Here is a 19,999-nt window from a genome sequence, read left to right as displayed (position 1 = left end):
ATGCTAACATGTCTTACTAAATTGTAGTAAGCTTTCAATGAAAAAATTCAAGAAAAACATTTGGTCTAGTGTATTTTTTCCATGCAAATATACCTTTTTCAAACATATTTCTATGTCCACTTGAGCTAATAAAATATTACCAAGAGGGGCCCTTAGGGGCCAGGCATGGTAGATCATGAGGACAGGAGATTCAGACCATCCTGGCCAACATAGTGACACCCTGTCTCTACTAAAATAAAAATTTTTAAAAATAGCCTGGCATGGTGGTGTGCACCTGTAATCCCAGCTACTTGGGAGGCTGAGGCAGGGGAATTGCTTGAACTCAAGAAGCAGAGGTTTCAGTGAGCCAAGATCACACCACTGCACTCCAGCCTGGTGACAGACCAAGACTTCATCTCAAAAATAAAAATTTAAAAATTACCAGGAGGGATCCTTAGGAATCTAGCATGTTATATTAAAGTATATGACTTGCACATGAGATTCAAAATATTTGAAAGTGTTCGATATGTCCTTTTCTTAAGTAATTATAATAGTTTAGGAGCTCTATTTGTCAAGTTTGGGGCTCAGTAACTTATACACATTATCCTTGACTTATTGCAAGGGTTACAAAGAAGTTATTCTTACTCCTATTTTATGGATAAGCAAGAGGGAGGCTAGCATGTTTAGCATTGCTCATGAGAGGTGAACTAGGTAAGAACCTCTATTACTATAAGCACACTTTATCGTGAGATACAACTTTTTCTGCTTTGAGGTATTTCTGGGATGCAGTGTTAGAAGTAGTACATTTGTTAGTCACCTGCTTTTCATATATCCCAGAACTGTGGATTGGTCACTGCTTTCAAGGGTTTCACATTCTGGTGGGGGAAAAGGACTTGTTTGATAAGAGGCATTTGGATTGGCCTAATCTGATACTCTTCTTTTTGGGTGTTGAATAGCATTGCAGGACTACTGTTCTCTTTCTTAGACCCAGTAACCCTGGGTTCATTATTTCTGAGTGTCTTCTCAGTCCTCATAAAGAAAAGAGTGTTATAGATCTAGGACCCAAATTGCCCACATTCTCATGTGTGAGAACACTGGCGTTCTTGACAGTCTGCACAGTCATGGGTATTTGAGCAAAGACCTGTGGAAAGAGGTCTCTTTAAGAGAGCATAGGCCCTGGTGCATAAGAAGCATCAACTATCAGCATGGCAGTGAAGTTGCAAGCTACAAACCAGGCAGATGCCAGAGTGGAGGGGAAGCAGGCTGGCGATAGAGGGCAGCTCCTGTGGAAAACCTGCCTGTTGCATGCAGTGGCCCCGTATTGACATTTGGGCATGTTCATATCGGGATACGGGGTTGGGATAGAGAACGAAGATAATGAAAATATGATATATCTGTTAGGGTAGCTTTTAGCTAGCTGCACGTAGAAAAATCAACGAACAGACTTAAACAAGCAGGCGTTCCACTTCTCCACTCCAAACCCACTGTCTTCATCCAGCTTCTCTATTTCTGCCTTTTGCTGAACTGTGAAGAGTGAACCAATATAATGGGGAGACAGGGGTCCACTCTGAGTGTTGGGAATGATGATCAGTTCCCATCTTGTTCCCTGAGACTGGCCAGGACTCTTGGTTGTAGGTATCAGAAACTCAACTCAAACTAATTTATGTAGGTAAAAATATTATATTGAATCACATAACAGAAACACCCATGGGCTAACGTGCTTTAAGCATAGTGAAATGTAGGTGTTTGAGCGATGTCGTCAGGTGTCTGTCTTTCTTCTTCTGTTAACTCTGCTCTCCCCATGATGCATTTTCATGTAGGCTCTCCTAGCATCTCCACCAAGTGGCCACGGCCGCTCCTGGCTTGCAGGTAGTTTCTGCTCTACTTGCCGAAACTTTAGATGAAAGAGAGGGCCTTTTCTCAGTAGTCTCTCGGTAAAATTCCCAGAGCCGGGCCGGGCGCGGTGGCTCACGCCTGTAATCCCAGCACTTTGGGAGGCCGAGACGGGTGGATCATGAGGCCAAGAGTTTAAGACCACCCTGGTCAACATGGTGAAACCCCATCTCTACTAAAAATACAAAAAATTAGCTGGGCATGGTGGCGCGTGCCTGTAATCCCAGCTACTCGGGAGGCTGAGGCAGGAGAATTGCCTGAACCCAGGAGGCGGAGGTTGCGGTGAGCCGAGATCGTGCCATTGCACTCCAGCCTGGGTAACAAGAGCGAAACTCCGACTCAAAAAAAAAAATTTCCAGAGCCGTCTCTAATAGGCCTAGCTTGAACCATCTGCATGTCTCCCAACCGAATCAACCACTTCTCTCTGGCTGGTCAGCCTGGGAGTGCGGGCCGCCCTCTGCAGTGATAGGGTCTCATCTGTTTCATCCAAAGTTCATGGGTAGAGAGCAGTGGTTCTGCAAAACAAGCCAAGAGGAGAAATTAATATTTGACACCCAAAATCTACCCATGTGATAATCATGCCAATTATCAACCGCACCAAAGCAGGGTTGCCCTCACTGCTCAGTCTGTGCCCCACTGCCCAGTCTGTCCCAACCTGACCCCAGGTGGCTTTTGAGATCCTCTTCCCATCTTTGTAGCCTCAGACTTACTGCTCTTCTCTGGGATCCTCCTGCCTCCTGCCTGGTGTCTTCACTTCTGTGCCTTTACCCAAAGATCTTCTTCCTTCCCATTAAACTAAATCCTATCCATGTGTCAGGCCTAAATGAAATACTAGGACTTCCTCAAGCTTTCTCTAAGTACCCTTGCTCTCTGAGAGCCCCTCCTCTCCTCTTCTGGAGAAACACATCCATTGGTAATCAGGACTGCATGGGCTGTGAGTCGCCCATGTGGCTGTGAGTGCATGAGAGAGCCACCTCCACTGTAAAACCAAGAGGAATATAGAGAAAAAGGGCAGAGGCAGGCAGATTGTGCCACCCCTGCTGTGAGAGAAGATAGATAGGAATTGACCTCGCCAAAAATTTATTGAAAATGCATTTTTCATCTGTTTAGAGGTAAACCGTTATACTTTATTTATAACTCAAAATGCAGGAACACACATGTGTTCCTTTTTACTTCAATAAGCCTTGAAAGAATTGTATGAATAGCATTTTTTAGTTTCAAAAATAAAAATGTCAAGGTAGTGTGTAATTTACTCTGCAGCCATAAAGGAGACTTGTAAGCAGGAATTATGGTAAATGTAGAAGGAGGAGGCTGAAGCATGATTCCTTATGACTGAAAGACGAGGTGCCTCTACATTTTATTTTAGTTCCCTCGTACTGTAAAATAGCATCTGGAGATGGTATTAAGACGGCTTAATATTGGAACAATTTAATCCTTGAAGGCCATATTGTAGGACTGGCCAAGAGGAGTAAACACTTTTCTGTGATACAGAGAGTAACATAGCATAGCTCTATCATTTAAAAACAATGTGGCAATTTTGGGTAATAGCCTTGTGTGACATGATGGCCCTGTCATTTTTTTAACCCTGAATGCTAATTTAAAGACTTGTCCAGCTTATTGTCTAGTACTTAAAACTGTAATTATGAAGGGCAAGTGGTCATGGAAAATATGTATATCATATTATAGCATGTTTTAAAAATAAGATAATGTAATATGCTTTTAACTAAGTAAAATTGTTTTCACATAGGTGCATGACTACACAGTAAAATTCCAAAATAAAATAGCTCTTGGATTAAGAGAGCCAGTGAGTGTGTAGATGTTTTAAATGCATATTTTTAAAGTATTTAATATTATCATCTTAAAAATTAAAAAAGAAAAGGATATTCATCAACTAGGAAGAAAACGATATTGTCTTCTTAATATATGACTTAAGGAAAACTGATACGCCACTTTCCAAATTTCATAAAACCAGGAGGGAGAAGAGGATGCTTACATGCAAATTCACTTTGGCAAACCTCTCATCTCAGTTTTGCCCAGTGTTCTTTCTTTCTTTAAAGATGTCACACCGCCCTCTGGTGTTCAACAATAATGTAATATCTCAAATGGTCACTACATTTTGTTTTTTTATTTTCTGAATACTGAAGACTGTTTAAAGGGTGAAAAAAAGGACAGTGTAGAATACCTCAAAGTCCTATAAAGTTGTGAGTGTTCTAAGTTGTGGGTCTTCTGTGGGTGGTCAACGTTTTCTAATTTTTAAACTGCCTTTAATATGTTACACATTTTGAGCTCTTGAGAGGCAGGTTTAGAGACTTTAGGCACCTTTAAGCAGAAGAATTGTTAACTGGGTCTGGGATACCCCAAGCAACTCAGAGGACGTGGAAATCACTGGCAGCTTCCTTACGTTCGCTCCTCCCTGATATAATGGGTCCTGAAGAAGCAACGAGACCACCAAACTCAGGCAGGCAACCTCACAGGACTCTCTTTCGGATTCTGCTTAAAATCTGTAAGCCAAAGAAAAACTGAGAAATAAAAATGCACTTTGAGCAAGATTTCATAATAAAACAGTGACCAAATATAATTTAAATTCGGGCCAGATTCTGCTTTAGTGGGGCTTGAAGTATATATAATCTGGAAAGTCCTTTCAAAACAAGAAAAAAAAAACTATAAAAATATCTTATGTTTACAGTTCCATACAAATCATGAAGAGCCCCTCATCAGGGTCTTGGAAGAGGCTCCTGGCCTCCAAGAACCCCTGAAATTTAAGTTTCCTAGCTTGTGGAATTGTCCACTCACCCACATAGCAAGGGTGTGACCAGGTGTAGATGATTGAATCATGGGCCAATTTCCCCCAGCTGTTCCATTGATAATGTGTGAGTTCTCCAGAGATCTGGTGGTTTTATAAGAGGCTTTCCTGTTTGCTCAGTACTCGTTCTCTCTCCTGTCCTGTGAAGAGGTGCCTTCTGCTATGATTGTAAGTTTCCTGAGTTTCTAGATTTTTCCTTGAGCATTATAATTACCAGAACTGTAATAAATTAGGGAAAACATACAGATTCAATAATGTAGGAGGATTTTTGTGTTGTTTGTATCCTGTGACCATTGAGAATTGATGATCTTTGAACTACCCCAGCCAAATGAAAATAAATCAGTTTGTTTATTCAGAAACAACTTAAATGACTTAACATTGTGTGTGGAAGAATTACAGAAGACCAGATGTTTGCAGGAGTTTAGAAGAGACAGTGACAGAATTAATACAACTATCTTAAAGTATTTTAAAAGGCTGAATCCTAACAACTGGTCTGCTTGTACTGCCAACTCTTAGAAGAGGTTATTTTGTGTTCACTGACCCCCTACAACAACCTAGATGTTAATCTCAAAGATCAGAAGCCAGTCTGATATGATTTGGCTCTGTGTTCTTACCCAAATCTCACCTTGAATTGTAATAATCCCCACATATGACCAGGTGGAGATAATTGAATCATGCTCCAATTTCCCCCAGTAGTGCGTGAGTTCCCAGGAGATCTGGTAGTTTTATAAGAGGCTTCCCCCTTTGCTTGGAGTTCATTCTCTCTCCTGCTGCCCTGAGAAGAGGTGCCTTCGTCCATGATTGTAAGTTTCCTGAAGCCTCCCAAGCCATGCAGAACCATGAGCCAATTAAACCTCTTTTCTTTATAAATTACTCAGTCTCGGGTATTTCTTCATAGCAGCATGAAAATGAACTAATACACAGTCCATAGGGGAATCACTTAACTTATACTAAGAAGAGGTTTCTGTTATCCAAAGCGGAAAATGATTTTTTCAATACTAATCACAGACAATAACTTCCTTAGGTGAAACCTGCAATGGCCGCCTAATCACATGACATTAATTATCTGAGTAGTACATAACAGTTGAATAATCTTTGTCCATTTCTTTATATATAGTCTTCAGCCATTTCCTCTTTCCTTCCACAGCTTGTAAACCCATGATGTGGTGCTCTTGCCTGCCTCATGCCCACAGCAGGGCCACTGCATTTGGCCATGGAGTCTGCGCTGCACTTCCCTGGTGCCCTTTACCTTGCAGTCATGCAAATGACAGCCCTGGAGCTGCGCAGGGCAGAGTCCCTGTTCAGAGCCTACGGCTGACCCTGGCACAGAATGTCCCCTCAAAAACGATACATTGAGCACAGGCATAAGTTGTCGTCAGCCTATTTATTATTCTCATTTAAAATGTAAGACAAAAAATGGAAAGAGTTTTGTGTCTCATAAATCAAAGTACGTTTACTTGTGTAAACTATTTTGTTTTGGCTGATGAATTTTATTTCTAAGTTGACTCTTTTAGGCCAACTTAGCACCACCAAGTCTGTGAAAGTCAAACCAATAAAGCAGGGTGACAGTCTCAGTGGCTGAATTAAAGTTCAAGTCCGGGTCTCCTGATTTGTTGCATCACATTCTGTGCGTTCTACTTCCTTTGTCGCCAAACCAATTCCTTCAGACTCCTTGTGATTTTCTGAGTCTGTGGACTGGGATCCAGGAGTAACAGTGTGTGTGCTGTTTTTTTGTTTTGTTTTATTTTTAGCATTCAGCGAGCATGGCGAGAGTTCCTGCAGCGGCAGGAGCCCCTGGAGAAGAGAAGCCCGTCCCCACCCTCCATCTCCTCAGACAAGCTGAGCAGCTCCGTCAGCATGAACACTTTCTCCGACAGCAGCACACCCGTGAGTGTCATGTTTCTTTTTCTATGGCCTGACTTGACATTCAGCTGAAAGCCTGGACTTTGGTTCTAAGAGAGAAATCTTGGGATGTGAGCAGGTGGCTTGTGACAGTGAGGATGTAGGTTGCTTATTTGCTACAAAGGAACCATGGTGAGAGTTGTGTTATCTCGGAGTGAAGACAAAATTCATAAGCACAAAGTGAACTTTATCAAGTCTGGAGAAAATAGGTTGTGTTTTTGTGTTCACGTTTCCCTTCTGAGGTGTTTTTTTTTTTCTTTATAATGGCACATTTCTTTTAGTATGTACTATGTGTTTCTTTTATCATGTGGTGGTTCTTACGATAGAAGATAAATTTGGTTATAAGGAGTAGAAAGAGAACTTTTATAGGAAGAATTGAAAGTTGTCACATACTTAGGAGTTGCAACTCAAATGCCTCCAGGGGCCAGGTAACTCACCCTCCTTACAGAGGTGGCTGAGCTGTGCCCCTGGCTACGTGGAAAACATAGGTCTCACCGGATGGGCAGTGCACTTGGCTCCTGAGAATATGTCACCATGTGGGGATAGAGGCGGGCATGGCCAAATGTGATTTTCTTTCTTCAGGAGATGGAAATCTGTATTTTTTAAGTGTTAGCACCCAGTACGAAAAGTTAAAAGGTAAAGCGACTATGCCTACAGACCACAATTGACCCCCGGGCCACCAGTTAAAGAAATCTGAGATAGAGAGATAAGGAATAAAGGAATCTGCTGAAAGTTTTTATTTTAAAAAAATCAAAAGTGGGAGGAAATCAGTGATTAGAAGTTTATGAACCAGAGTTGGGTGGATTTAAGCATTGTGAGCATTTGTAGCCAGTCACTGAAATGCTGAAAAGTTAAAGAAATGAAGTAATTACACAAGTGTATTGTTTTCAAAAATATTTCCTTTACTACTTGGTTATCATAGTTATTCTCTAGTAAAAAGGTTTCCCGACGCTCAAAACAATGTATTGTTTTTGGGATCAGGTAAAAGTGACTGCGTTTGAAATGTTTTCAGACGGTTGCTTGCATATTCTTTAATAAATGCTTTTTCCTAGATACAGATCTAAAGAGAGAATAAGTTGAGCTTATAGCAATGCAAATAAAAGCGGCCAAAGATCTATTTCTAATTGGCAGCAGAAATTGAACATTTAATGGATCTTCACTTTTTAAAACAATTATTTGGGGGAATGGCTTATCCTAACTGACCTCACTATCACTAGAGGGCACTCGTGAACCGCACTGGAAAAAGCCAGGGCTTCGCGTTTGTGTGTAACTCACAATTTGTGAGTAGAAAATAAAGTGAGAATTGAGTATTTAGGATGTCTGTGCCGTGAATGCCAATAGAAAGTGCAGATTAGATGACCTGAGGATTTTCTCTGAATGATGGAAACGCAACATTAGAAATCACTTCGTGAGCTATATATTTGGATTTACTTTTTTTGTGTACCTTCTCACAGCCCCAGTTCAAGACAATTCTCATTTGCTATCAGTGCAAGAGTTCTAATGTCGCTTTTGGGTGCTTAACCTTTGGTTAAGCACTGGAATCCTACGAGAATATATGTTTGCTTTATATTTGTACTGCTGTATTGCTTCGATTCTAGCGTCAGTGTTTTGTGCATAAATGTGTGTTGTTCCCTGTTCATGAGTCATCAAGTTCATTTATATCTCTGTGCAGCTTCACTAACAGTTCTACTTTATTTAATTTAGCTTAGCTTCCTGGTCCGTTGTTGGTTTTTAGTAGAAGAGATTTTCTCCCTCAAATGTTCCTAGCCATTTGATTTGATCTCCCATAAGGTGTATCAGACTGAATTGGGGGGTGCATCCCGTAGCCCCACCATACCGTCAACCTTTAGCTCTGTGCTCATGGGACAAGGACGACTGTATTCAGTGAATGGCAGTCTGGTTTACTATGATCGCCTATAAAAAGTAAGAATCAATGCCTGTAATCCCAGCACTTTGGGAGACCAAGGTGGGCGGATCACTTGAGGTTGGGAGTTCGAGACCAGCCTGGCGAACATAGCAAAACCCTATCTCTAGTAAAAATACAAAAATTAGCTGGGTGTGGTGGCATGCACTTGTAATCCTAGCTACTTGGGAGACTGAGGCAGGAGAATCGCTTGAACCCAGGAGGCAAGGCAGAGGTTGCACTGAGTTGAGATCATGCCACTGCACTCCAGCCTGGGTGACAGAGTGAAAATCCATCTCAAAAAAGTGAGATTCTAAACAGATTTTTTTTTTAAATTACTGGAATTAGCTGTCAGAAAGCAAGCAGGCCTCCTCCAGAATTCTAAGTAAAAAGACAGGTGGGATTTCAACAGGAATTGCACTGAATCTGCAGATCTATTTGTGGGATATTGTGACCTTGTCAAAATTAAATTATGTTAGCCTTAAAAAAAAGTTACTGATTATAACAATGACTTAAATATTGATGATGACAGTGATGTGACACTAAATATAAAAAATAAAATATGAAAGTATAAGGTGTTGGGATGTTTCCAAGTCTCTAGTTTGTCACTTGGGTAAAATATCCAAGTCATAATTTAAAAGAAAAATTTCTGTTGAGTTGTTTGGAGTTTAGTGAGCTAAGTTTGTTTTATCTCCCATGATCATCAGTTTGCCAGAGCCCCTTTTGGGAAGATTCATTCTTACATCTCTTGGGGGTTGCAGTTACCTGGGGACAAGCTGCCTGTTGGAAGGAAGGTGATACTGCTCTACCTTGACTGGCCTGCCAGACCTACTGGGTTCATACACACTCAGGGAGCCTCAGATAGAAAGACTTGGTTTTCTCATCCTCCAGTGAATGGACCTCGTGTATGGAGGGAATAGGATGACCCCTGGCCCACACTGACTAAGGCTGTCATCAAGAAATGAGCTTCCTCTAATAGCCATGAGTCCATTTGGAACTTCTGTGTTAAAAGTCCAAGTAAAATGCTGTCAGTGACTTGTGTCCCTGGAGAGTTCTTTGGGCTCTTCCTCTTACTTCATCTTTTCCAGATTGTTGAACCCCAGCCCTCTTTCTCTGGGTTTACTCTCTTGCTGTTGCTGCCTAGAACATTTTTCTATCTTCTCAAATCCGATCAACTGCCTGTCTTGTCCCAAGTTCCTGCCTGCCTTCTACTAACCTCAAGCACAACCTCAGTGGAGGCCAACATGCCATTACCTAACTTCTGGACATTGCCAGCTGCTCCCCAGCCCCATGCCTATTATATCTGCAATTACTGCTTATCTCAACTGTCTACCCCATGCATGCACTACATGGGAAATCAGCTCTCTGATCTTGTTGAGTTCCTGTGTGGAGCTGAGAATGATGCTTCTGCTCTGATTGTTTTGGCTAAGCATAATGATTAATGTAGTTCTTAGAACATTTCTGCCTTAAAATATGTAACAACAGCAATGTTTAAGTATGAGTGCTCAAATTCATTGTCTTAATAAGAGCTGAGCACTTGTTATGTACCAGGACTTTGTTATTATCTTGTTTAATCCTTTCAATGATCATATAAAGAAAGGCACTATTATTATCTTTATTTTACAGATGATGAAAATGAGACAAAGAAATAACTACCTTTTTTTGGGCCACCCATTGGGGTGGAGATCCATGTTTTATTCTTACACTATATCACTTGAAAAGAAGGCTGCATTTAGATATGGTCAAGCTGTAGGGGTAGCAATCAGTTCATGCATTTCTAAGACTGTTTTACAATTTGGTAGTTATAAACAGTGAATGAAACAATATTTTTAAAACCCTCATTTGATTTTATAAACTGCTTCATTCAATGCTCTTTGATTAAAACCTCAAAACTCAGCTGTTCAATGCCAAATTAAAGAGCAACAGGAGGGACAATAATATTATGTTAGCAATTTGCATATTAAGTGCCCTTACACCACAATGTATCATGTGGCAACAGAAAAATTGGTTTTAGAAATAGGAATTTTGAATAGCAACTGTTATGAGGGAATGGAGCTTGTGGATATTAAGATGATTTTTTAAAAGAGTAATCTTTTCTCCTTAAAAATATTAGTTACTGCACGAAGGACAACAGTAGGAAATGTCCTCTGTACTTTTTATTAATCAGTTTTATATTATAAAATTTTTAATGCTTGTCATGTCTATCTCCCAGAGATCTGTAACTTGTCTAATAGGATTATCACAGAAACTATAGTATGATATTTTCTAAACCCCAAGATTGATAACCTTTTCAGAAATCATTAGCGTGCCCTTACTCGTAAGTCCAGAAAAATCTTTGGGATTATTTACAGATGTTCTCAATCTCTTTTGGCTTGAATTGTTTCCACCTGCGTGGGCCTTGCTTGTGGTCACGCCCATTTTCTCCCATTGGTTCCCATATTATTATGATCTGGCCTATAGGAGGCACTGTGGCTCATGAAATGAGGCGCTGCCTGGGTAAGAGGTTGTGACTTAAAATAGCAGCTCTGCTACTGTTTGTGTCCAAGATATATTGTTAGAAAGGACATTCTTCATCTGCAACTGGAAATACTATCCACTTCAGAAATGGATTGGGGTTGCTGTGAGGATTAAACGGCACTACATATGTAGAATACAGCACAGAACCTGGGACTCTGAAGGTTCTCAATAAGTGTTAGTTGATTTTGAATCTGCTCTTGAAAAGACTCAGTGAATTTATTCAAAATGCTGTGGAAAACTTGTGGAGAGCAGAGATGAAAATTTTAACTTGACACTGATTGAGGGGCACTGTTTGTGATTCCCCGAGTGAATCCATGAGAATCAACTCATGTCCCAGAATGAATATGATATATATATATTGGAACTATACATTACAAAGGTAATAAATTATGCATTTATTTTAGTGTTGCTCTTACTAAAGATTAATTTTTCCAGTTCTGAATATGAACTGGATCCGTTTGCATCTAAACGAGTAGACCTCAGAGAAACCACCCCCACACTCAAAAAGCAAACATAGATCGTTCTCCTTCCTTCTAAGGACCCTGATGAATAAGAAACGGGAGGATTCGTAGCACACTGGGGAAAGTAGAATTAAGTGCCATTCCTGCAGCTGCCCAACTTTTACCAGCAGACCTTGCTTCACCTTCATCATGATCAAGAGGAATTAGAGTACTGAGCAGGGTGAAAAACCAGTGACTTGGGCCAGCTGAAGACTGTTACCTCAGGCGTGGAGGGAAGGCTGTGGAACGCTCAAGTTAACAGCACTGCTGTTACTCAGCTTTTAGCAAGAGTGTCTGGATATGCAGCAACAGCCAGCCAGGTGACCCGCCAAACCTTTCCAAATGCGCTTCTAAAAGTCAGTCTTAACCTTGCTGTTGAACACAGCATATTCATCAACATTCAACTGCTTCATTACCCTCAAGTTTTATTGCCCTTTTCAGATTTACAACCTCTAGTCTTTAAATACATCAGGAAAACTCTGGTGACTAATTAGGGAGAAAGTCGTGTTAAAAAGTGCACTAGTTTGGGGGGAAACTCAGCCCTAAAAGATGATTTCTGGGACCCCTTCTAATACATTGAGAGATTTAAAACTATAGAGAATCCAAGTTTTGTGCTACTTAATAATTAACAACCTGGCTTTTCCAGGTCAGGGACAGGTTACAGTATGAAGCCAAGCTGTTGCAAATTTACGTCCCAGGAATTCTAATGTTTTAGTACCTAAACATTACCTTTCACCCTTCCTTTCAGATCCCAAAATAGCACAAATTCTTTGTCTATTTGTTCCAAATTTTGGTTCTGAGAATATATTAATTATATATAAAAAGAGAAGACTTCTTGATATTTACATAGAAGTAGATACATTTCTCTCTTTTTTTAAACCAGAGCCTGAGAGTATTTCATTTTCCAAAGTTTTAGAAATTATATAAACATATATACAGTATGTATAAATATATTTTACATAAAATATCCTTATAACACAAACATTCCCTCTTTTTATGTCTCTAAATATTGGCTGCTAATAATAGATTCCTTTTTCTAAATTATCCTTTTAACTTCATGGTTTGAGGATAATTTTTCTTGATAGGCTTAAAAATAAACGTGTTGTTTTGGTTTTGAGATTTAAAATTTTTTTAAAAGTACTGCTAATGTTAAACATCATGTGAGTTCAAAATCATATGCAAAATTAACAATCGATCACTGATTCATCCATAGTAACATAATAAATCTTCCTCACAGTCTGCACACTTAATGACCTATGAGTATAGATGCAAAAACCTAGACATCAAGTACGTCACCTTTGATAAAGATAGTTGAGAACTTGTTTTCTTTATGGTTTACCTTAAGGCCACTCTTGTCATTTGTCCTCACATAAATTCTGTCCTTATTTTACAGCTTAGGTGAGATAAATTGTTAGATCTCTAATTTAGACACAGAGTGTACCCTACATAATAATCCAGTTTTATTATTACAAGTAAATATTCCAAAGCACAGAAAGACAAATATTGCATGTTCTCATTTATGGAATTAAAAAAATCAAAACAATTGAACTAATGAGCAGAGAGAATAGAAGAATGGTTGCTGGAGCCTGGGAAAGGTAGTGGGAGCCTGCAGGGGGCAAGTGGGGATGGTTAATGTAATGGGTACAAAAAAAGAAAGAATAAGACTTACTATTTGATTGCACAACAGGATGACTATAGTCCATAATAACTTAATTGTACATTTTAAAATAACTATAAGAGTGTAATTGAATTGTTTGTAACACAGGATAAATGCTTGGATGGATGCCCCATCCTCCATGATTACTTAATGGGCAATAATGTGATTGGTTTACACTGCATACCTGTATCAAAACATCTCATGTATCTCATAAATATATGTACCTACTGTATTTACAAAAAAAATAAAAATTAACAGCAAACCAACATTCCACTCACTGAATGAGTATAAAAATGCTTTAGGGTCCAAGAAGAAATCAGATGTGGTGAAACTGGATTGTGATATATCATTGTATTCTATTTCTTCTGGAAAGCTCATTAGCCTAAGGGTCTTTTGTAAATAGGACATCTTAGGGGGTGGGCTATAATTAGTCACATCCCTGCATTAGGTTTATATTCATTCACTCATTCAGCAACTATCTGAATGTCTACTGTGTGTCAGGCCTTTCCAAAGCACTGGGGATACAGTGATCACTAAGAGAAACACAATCTCTGCCTTTGCAGGATCTACAAATTCCTTGGTCATGATTGACAATTCTTGTAACAGTTGTTGATAACAGGAAATAATAACGATTGATTAACTGTATAGAAGGTTTAGGTGATATTATTAACAAAAATCTTACTGCTGAAACATCTAGAGCAGAATTTCTTGGAATGTGCACCTGAAATATTACTTTTATAGGACACTGGTAAATGTTAATTAGAAGAGGGGCAAAATAAGTCAATTTACTTACGACTTCTCCGAGCCTTTTCAAGTTTATACACATTTTGATTCTGTAGGAAGGCTGTGTTTCCATTTTCTATGCTGCTTTGAGCATGAAACCTGAAGTTGAGTCATATCTTCTGGATTGAATGGATCCATGGAACACACTTTGGTAAACATTATTGTTAAAAAAAAATTCCAAGAGCTCAAATTTTCCTCTAAGTAGCTCAATAATGCAATTAATGAGTTGAACAATGCATTTCGTAAAACTTCCAATAAAAGTTTTACACACATGTTCTTTTTATAGGCCTCTCTCTATAGAGCAGTATTATGCAAATGAAAATTTTATTAAGTTCACAGATAAAACTTGTTGCATTAACTGGCTCATAGGGTTTATATAAAAAAAGAATCGAGTCAACAAAACAATAGTACTAAAAGATGAAGTCTTAGAAGGTCAATAAATAACTTATTTTCCCTTCTTGATCTAGAAACTTATTTCAAGAAATAAGAGATTTAGGCAGAGGGAGATCAAAATCTCAGTTTTATTTCCTGTCAAAGCTGAATTTAGGGTGCACCTCTGACTATGGCAACACTTGACCTCTTGCTACTGAACATTGGGTTGAGAGAAACTTTACCAGTCCCACCTACAGGGCAAGCCAGAGTGAATCCTGTGCAGGGAGCTGGATCCCACACAGAAATGAAGGGAAGGTGATCCTGAGCTGTAAATGCCCAGTTCCTTTATCTAATATTCCAATCAATGTAACTCCTTCCACCTTTGTAGAGAGGAGAAAACAATAGAAAGCAGCTGGGAGTCTTTAGGAAATGCTTTCTTACAGGAACCTGAGAAAATGAGAAGGGGGTGCCCAACACTGGATATTTCAGGTAGCAAAAAATGGGCTTGTTTTTTAAAAAAAAATCATTTTAAGTATCATAAATACTTTCTGATCAGTTTCATTTTTATATGATTTTATACATTGTAATATGTTAATCATTGTAGTGTTTTCCAAATAATTACTTATGGAATGTTTTTTAAAAAATGCAGATTCCAGAACCACAACAGATCTATCATATCAGAATATCTGAGAAGCAGCCTGGGACTTTTAATTTTTAAAAATGCCCCAGATAATCTTCATTATTGTTAAAGTATAGAAAATACTAAGCTGTAGAAACTGAACAAAACTACCTATTTAGGAAAGGTAACTGGACCAGAACCTTTAGGTGATCAATTTTTTTTCTCAGTTTTCATTTGGATATTGTAGCATTGCTTAGATATGCCATGAGAAGCTGGTGAGGCAATTTTTTCCTGATGAGATGCCAGAACAATCACCATTGCTTTAATAGAATTTGTTCAGTGGCACTGTTTGTGTGGAAAATTGTTTTCTCCTCAGATTTATGGTTCTTTCTCAAAAATATGACAGAGTACTATGCTCTTCAAGGAAAACTGCTTTTGTTTGATCTATTTGACCTTAAGAGAGGGAATACACTTAACAAGCACTGATTAGTTTCAAGTTATTTTCTCAGTCTATAAGAATTAGTCAGCATGAAAGGGGATTAGATAACTTAACTATTAACTGGCAGAAATGGCAATTATGACTGAAAGACATAAATTATGGCATGCTACTAAATAGAAAGGCAAAATAAATATGTTGTAAAGAATGATCATGGGCATTGCTCATTAAACATTCTTTAAAAGAATATACTATCAATTACCAGTTATGTGTACAGATTAGTCACAATATAGCTCATTTTCTATTGATACTTAGAGCTGAAAAACATCTAAAGATAGTGCGTTAAAGTTTTTCTTTAACACTTGAAAATATGCTCAAATCGTTTCAGAGATACTAAAATGTTTTTATAGTTATAAAACTTTTTAACTTATTAAATAAACTGTTAGAAGTTGAACAAAGTTGCCTTAATTTTTATTTTGCAATCTTTACGGATGGAATTAAAAAATAATTTTTGAACATGCTAAATATTCTGAGAAGTGTTTTAGAAGTAGATTCTAAACCCTTAGAAACCCTCTAGTTCCCACAGCAGCTTCTCCAGGGCAAAACGCTTCTTCACGATATTCACCATGAGTTAATTGCAGTTATTCATTTTGTAAAGCATCTCCAGAAGCTGATGTTAGCTTAAAAGGAGACTTTGTCTCACATGTGAGCAGCAAATTGGTTTTTCTCTTCATGGTACTGTATTGATAGGGTTAAGTATTTTGGTAGAAGACCATGCTATTTAATGCAAGTAGATTTTCAAGAAAATCACAATGCTAAATACTTCACTAGAAGGACTTTATCTACATACAGCAGCAACTGTGACCTGCTTTAGAGATGACATCATTGGGTGTCATGTGGCTCTTTATACGTTTCAGCCTCAGAAAGAGATAATCTGTGAAAGCCACAAAGCCTGATTTCTGCTGTGATAATCTTCAGCAGACCGAGGCTGGGGCTAGAATGAGGCAGACCTGTTTATGTGGTATGTGCAGTGCCTTGTGGAATTCGTAACTCTATTTCATTGCATTATTTTTAATCAAAAAGTAGATCAGATGATAGCACGAAGTGAATCGGCTGCTTGGGACTCATGGGAGCTTGTTTTCTGCATTAAGATCAAGAACTTTTCTGGAATCCTCTGTTCTCTGCGTAACCTTGTCTTCTCTGTGTGTTTTATCAATTTGAAGAACAGTGGCAAAAATCAGCAAATTTTATCTCCCAAAGAGCTCTCACTCTTTTTTGCCAATACTTGAAGATTTCTGCTCCAAAATCTACATTGAGCTGCTTGAGCATGGTGGTCGATAACTGAAGGGCAAAAGCATCTTCTACTTAGTGTGTGCTATAGAAGTTCTTCAGATAACTTTACTAGCTAACCCAGGTGACCCTTTATGGATTTCTTTCAAAGTCAATTTGAATAAACAACTCTTCCCTCTCAAATGGGCAAGAGTAACTCTTCAGCACCATGGAGAGGTCTGGGCAGCATGTTACAACGTGGGACTGTGACCAGGGCAAGCACTCTGACAGTGTAAGTTTTCCAAATGTCTGCCATCTATTTTAAGTTTATCATATTTTTACATATGAAGACAGAAAACTTCAAAGTCAAACTGAGTTATTTTAAATTTAAGCTATAAAAGCTGATGGCCTTCATTACATTTTAAAATTCAGGATTAAGCATTTAAAATAGAGTATTCATTTGAAAAAAAATACTTTCTCAGTGGATAGTTAATATGTGGATGTTTGTTGCTTTGAATTTTGAGAATCTAAGTTTGGGTGTTCTTTTTTTTTAGTCCACCAAAACTAATTGCATTGCAGTAGACAAAACAATAGCCTTGGAAATAGCATTTTAATATATACATATAAATAGTTCCAAATGTACAATCTGTTGTCCTTTGTATGCACAAGACTCTTTGGAAAGTAGTTCCTGATTTGTCCAATTTTGTAAGATCAATGTTAAACTTTTCCACTGTAGATTATACTTTCAGTTACCAAAAGAACAAATGTCTAAGTATTCTAATATCAGTACATGGGAGATATTTGATGACTTACAAAATTTCAAATTTATTGGTATGAAATATATACAGTGGGAGCCTATTATAAGTAGAAATAACAGGTAACTTCATAAAATTATATATGGACCATTGAAGTCATACGTTTAGTATAATTGAAAATATTTAGTTTCAAAATGTTCAATTTAAATGTTCAAACCAGAAATGAAAAATATTTCTTCAAAAAATCTTTGAACTCCATCCTTAATACTATCAAAGGTGTGGTTCTATGATACTATAACATGATACAACCGATGAAGAAATAATACTTTGATTTACTACCAAGAATTACCCCAGCAGATATTTTGATTAATCAAATTTCTTTCTAAGAGAACGTATTGTCATTGAAAAATAACTTTAACAAATCATGATTCTTTTCTCAGGCCAGTTAAATGTGGTTTGGAAAATTTATGCTGAATCATTTATTTTAAAGCCTAATAAATATATATTTTTATGTTATATTTATTTCCTTAAGTAGTTTCCCTCATATTTAAAAACCAGAAGTAAATGCAATTTACTCAGCTCAACCTTTAATTCAAATATAATGGATTCTTTCTGTTATGGATAATTTCCAAGTGAATTACTGTTGCTTCTTAACTCTTTGGTAATTTGGCATTTCATTTTAGGATAAAATGGTACTTACATTTTGACAGTGTATGAAGTGCAAATTTTAGAGGAGGTAACGATTTTATATAAAAGAGACTTTGGTATACATTTTTGTCATCTTTGCTTAACAGATCCACTGATAATTTCCTTAATTGATGTCAATATTTAAAAGGCCTCAGTTTTTGAAAAGAATTAAAGGTAGATTTATCATTTTAGTTTTATTTCCCAAAATTTTAGAATTCTGCTTTGGTTCAATAGGTAAGTAGTACTTTTCACACACCATTGCAGGCACCTCTGTGATTTCAAACTTAAATTTTTCCCTTATGGTAAATTGTATCCATTTGCAGCTGCTGGTGAACTTTGGACAAATCATTCTGGTTTATTAAATTGTAACGCCCTAATCCAGAAGAATCCAAGACTCATGTCATAAAATGCATCTGCTTGCTCTGAAATGGGGTCAGGAGATGTTTAATAAATTTCTGTTTCAGAAATTTATTTGATCTTTGTCTCTGTCTCTCTGAAGGATGTGATTCATTTATGATATTGTCAGAAGTGTAACATTTTATATTTGTTGCTTTTTTGCAGACATTTTAGTGATATATTTATAACTACAGCTATCCAGCACACACATTTTTCTGTAGTTGCGATATGGTTGTCTGTGTATTTATTTAACCAGAAATTGTTGCTGTATGACAAACTACAAACACATGTTTGCTTCTGTTTTGATAGCCTTTCAATCATTATTGAAACAGTTACCTGAACAGTAGAAAAATGTTCAGAGCTCAATTATTAGATATTCACATTTCTTTTCCTTTCTTTCTTTCTTTCTTTTTTAAATAACATTCTGGTGGTAGCAGATGTATGTGAACAATCTTAAATTTAGTTGAGTGACATTTTGCTTTCCTTGCCAATGTAAAAATATGCTCCCAGATCTCTTTACTGTGGTCCACCCACCCTTGCAAGGGATGTATAACCTTTGGCTACAAAGAATTTAGGGGCATATTTACTTATGAAAGCCACCCTAGTTAGGATGCTTTGCAGGGTGGCCGAATATAGAGGCAGGTAATTGGCAGGTGTGGTTTTTACTGCTAATTTTAACCCCTTTTGGCACTAAGAAAGATTAGTTGATCTTGGAAATAGTTCTTACACCCAAGGTGTTCAGACTCATCTCTGTTACGTCAGTTTTCATTGCATCTTCCTGCAGAAGCAGCTCCTCTAGCTATAGTCCCAGCAGGACCAGTTCCAGTAGGAAAGAGCCTGAAACTGGAATGTGTTACAAGAAGGTCCTAAATGGTAGCTTCTTAAAGGGACAGAGGGATCCTTGGGGTTATTTCAGTGAGGAGGATGCTGATTGATTCCAGATGGGTTCTAGGCTTGTTTTAGTATGTCTAGTATGTTTCTAACACTGTAAGTAGGGTTCAGTGGAAATTAGGGGATGGAAAGAGGTACTTCAGCATCCCAGAGAATCACTATAAAACTTTCTACCCAGTTATTTCTGTCCTCAGTTACTATATTTTACTGTTAGTTGTTCCTTTCCTGTCCCAATTTTATTTGCAAGGTACATTTCTACTTTACATTACATTATGGGCCTAACTAGATATGACCTGACTGATCTGAGATTTACATTAAATATTACTAGAAATGATGGAGTCATCTTATCTTATTCAGAGAACTGAAAAGAGCTTAGGGACTTTTCATGGAAGATATACACAGAGCTGAAAGTCCAAGAATATTATCCAGATAGGAATGTCTGGATATGATGCTTTTTTCACTTTGACTAATCTTTCAAATTCCAGTCCCTCTAAATGGATTTTACTCTCTCCCATAAGTAAACTTAAATTGGCACATGTAAAGAACAAGTACACATCCAGGAAGCCAGTCCTGGGGATGAATTCAGGCCACTTCCATCTTGCCTAATTTGTCCTGTGCTTCTAACTCTCCTCTTGGA

At 37.9% G+C, this 19,999-nt stretch overlaps 2 protein-coding genes across 4 annotated transcripts in view; both read left to right on the top strand.

Moving 5' to 3' along the window:
- Positions 1–6,742, top strand: part of IQCJ (IQ motif containing J) — a 444,695-nt gene extending 437,953 nt beyond the window's left edge. For both annotated transcript variants that reach the window (XM_078353954.1, XM_078353955.1), the window contains exon 4: positions 6,427–6,742. In XM_078353954.1, coding sequence (XP_078210080.1) covers positions 6,427–6,610 — 184 coding nt within the window. In that variant the 3' untranslated portion in view covers positions 6,611–6,742. The remainder of the gene's footprint in view (positions 1–6,426) is intronic.
- A 9,520-nt stretch (positions 6,743–16,262) lies between these two features.
- Positions 16,263–19,999, top strand: part of SCHIP1 (schwannomin interacting protein 1) — a 610,058-nt gene continuing 606,321 nt past the window's right edge. For both annotated transcript variants that reach the window (XM_002759448.7, XM_002759447.6), the window contains exon 1: positions 16,263–16,925. In XM_002759448.7, the coding sequence (XP_002759494.3) occupies positions 16,863–16,925 (63 nt within the window). In that variant the 5' untranslated portion in view covers positions 16,263–16,862. The remainder of the gene's footprint in view (positions 16,926–19,999) is intronic.

The sequence above is a fragment of the Callithrix jacchus genome, chromosome 17 (assembly GCF_049354715.1).
Source record: "Callithrix jacchus isolate 240 chromosome 17, calJac240_pri, whole genome shotgun sequence".
NCBI lineage: Eukaryota > Metazoa > Chordata > Mammalia > Primates > Cebidae > Callithrix > Callithrix jacchus.
The sequence above is the reverse complement of the archived record's forward strand: the minus strand, read 5'-3'. Positions and strand labels throughout refer to the sequence as shown.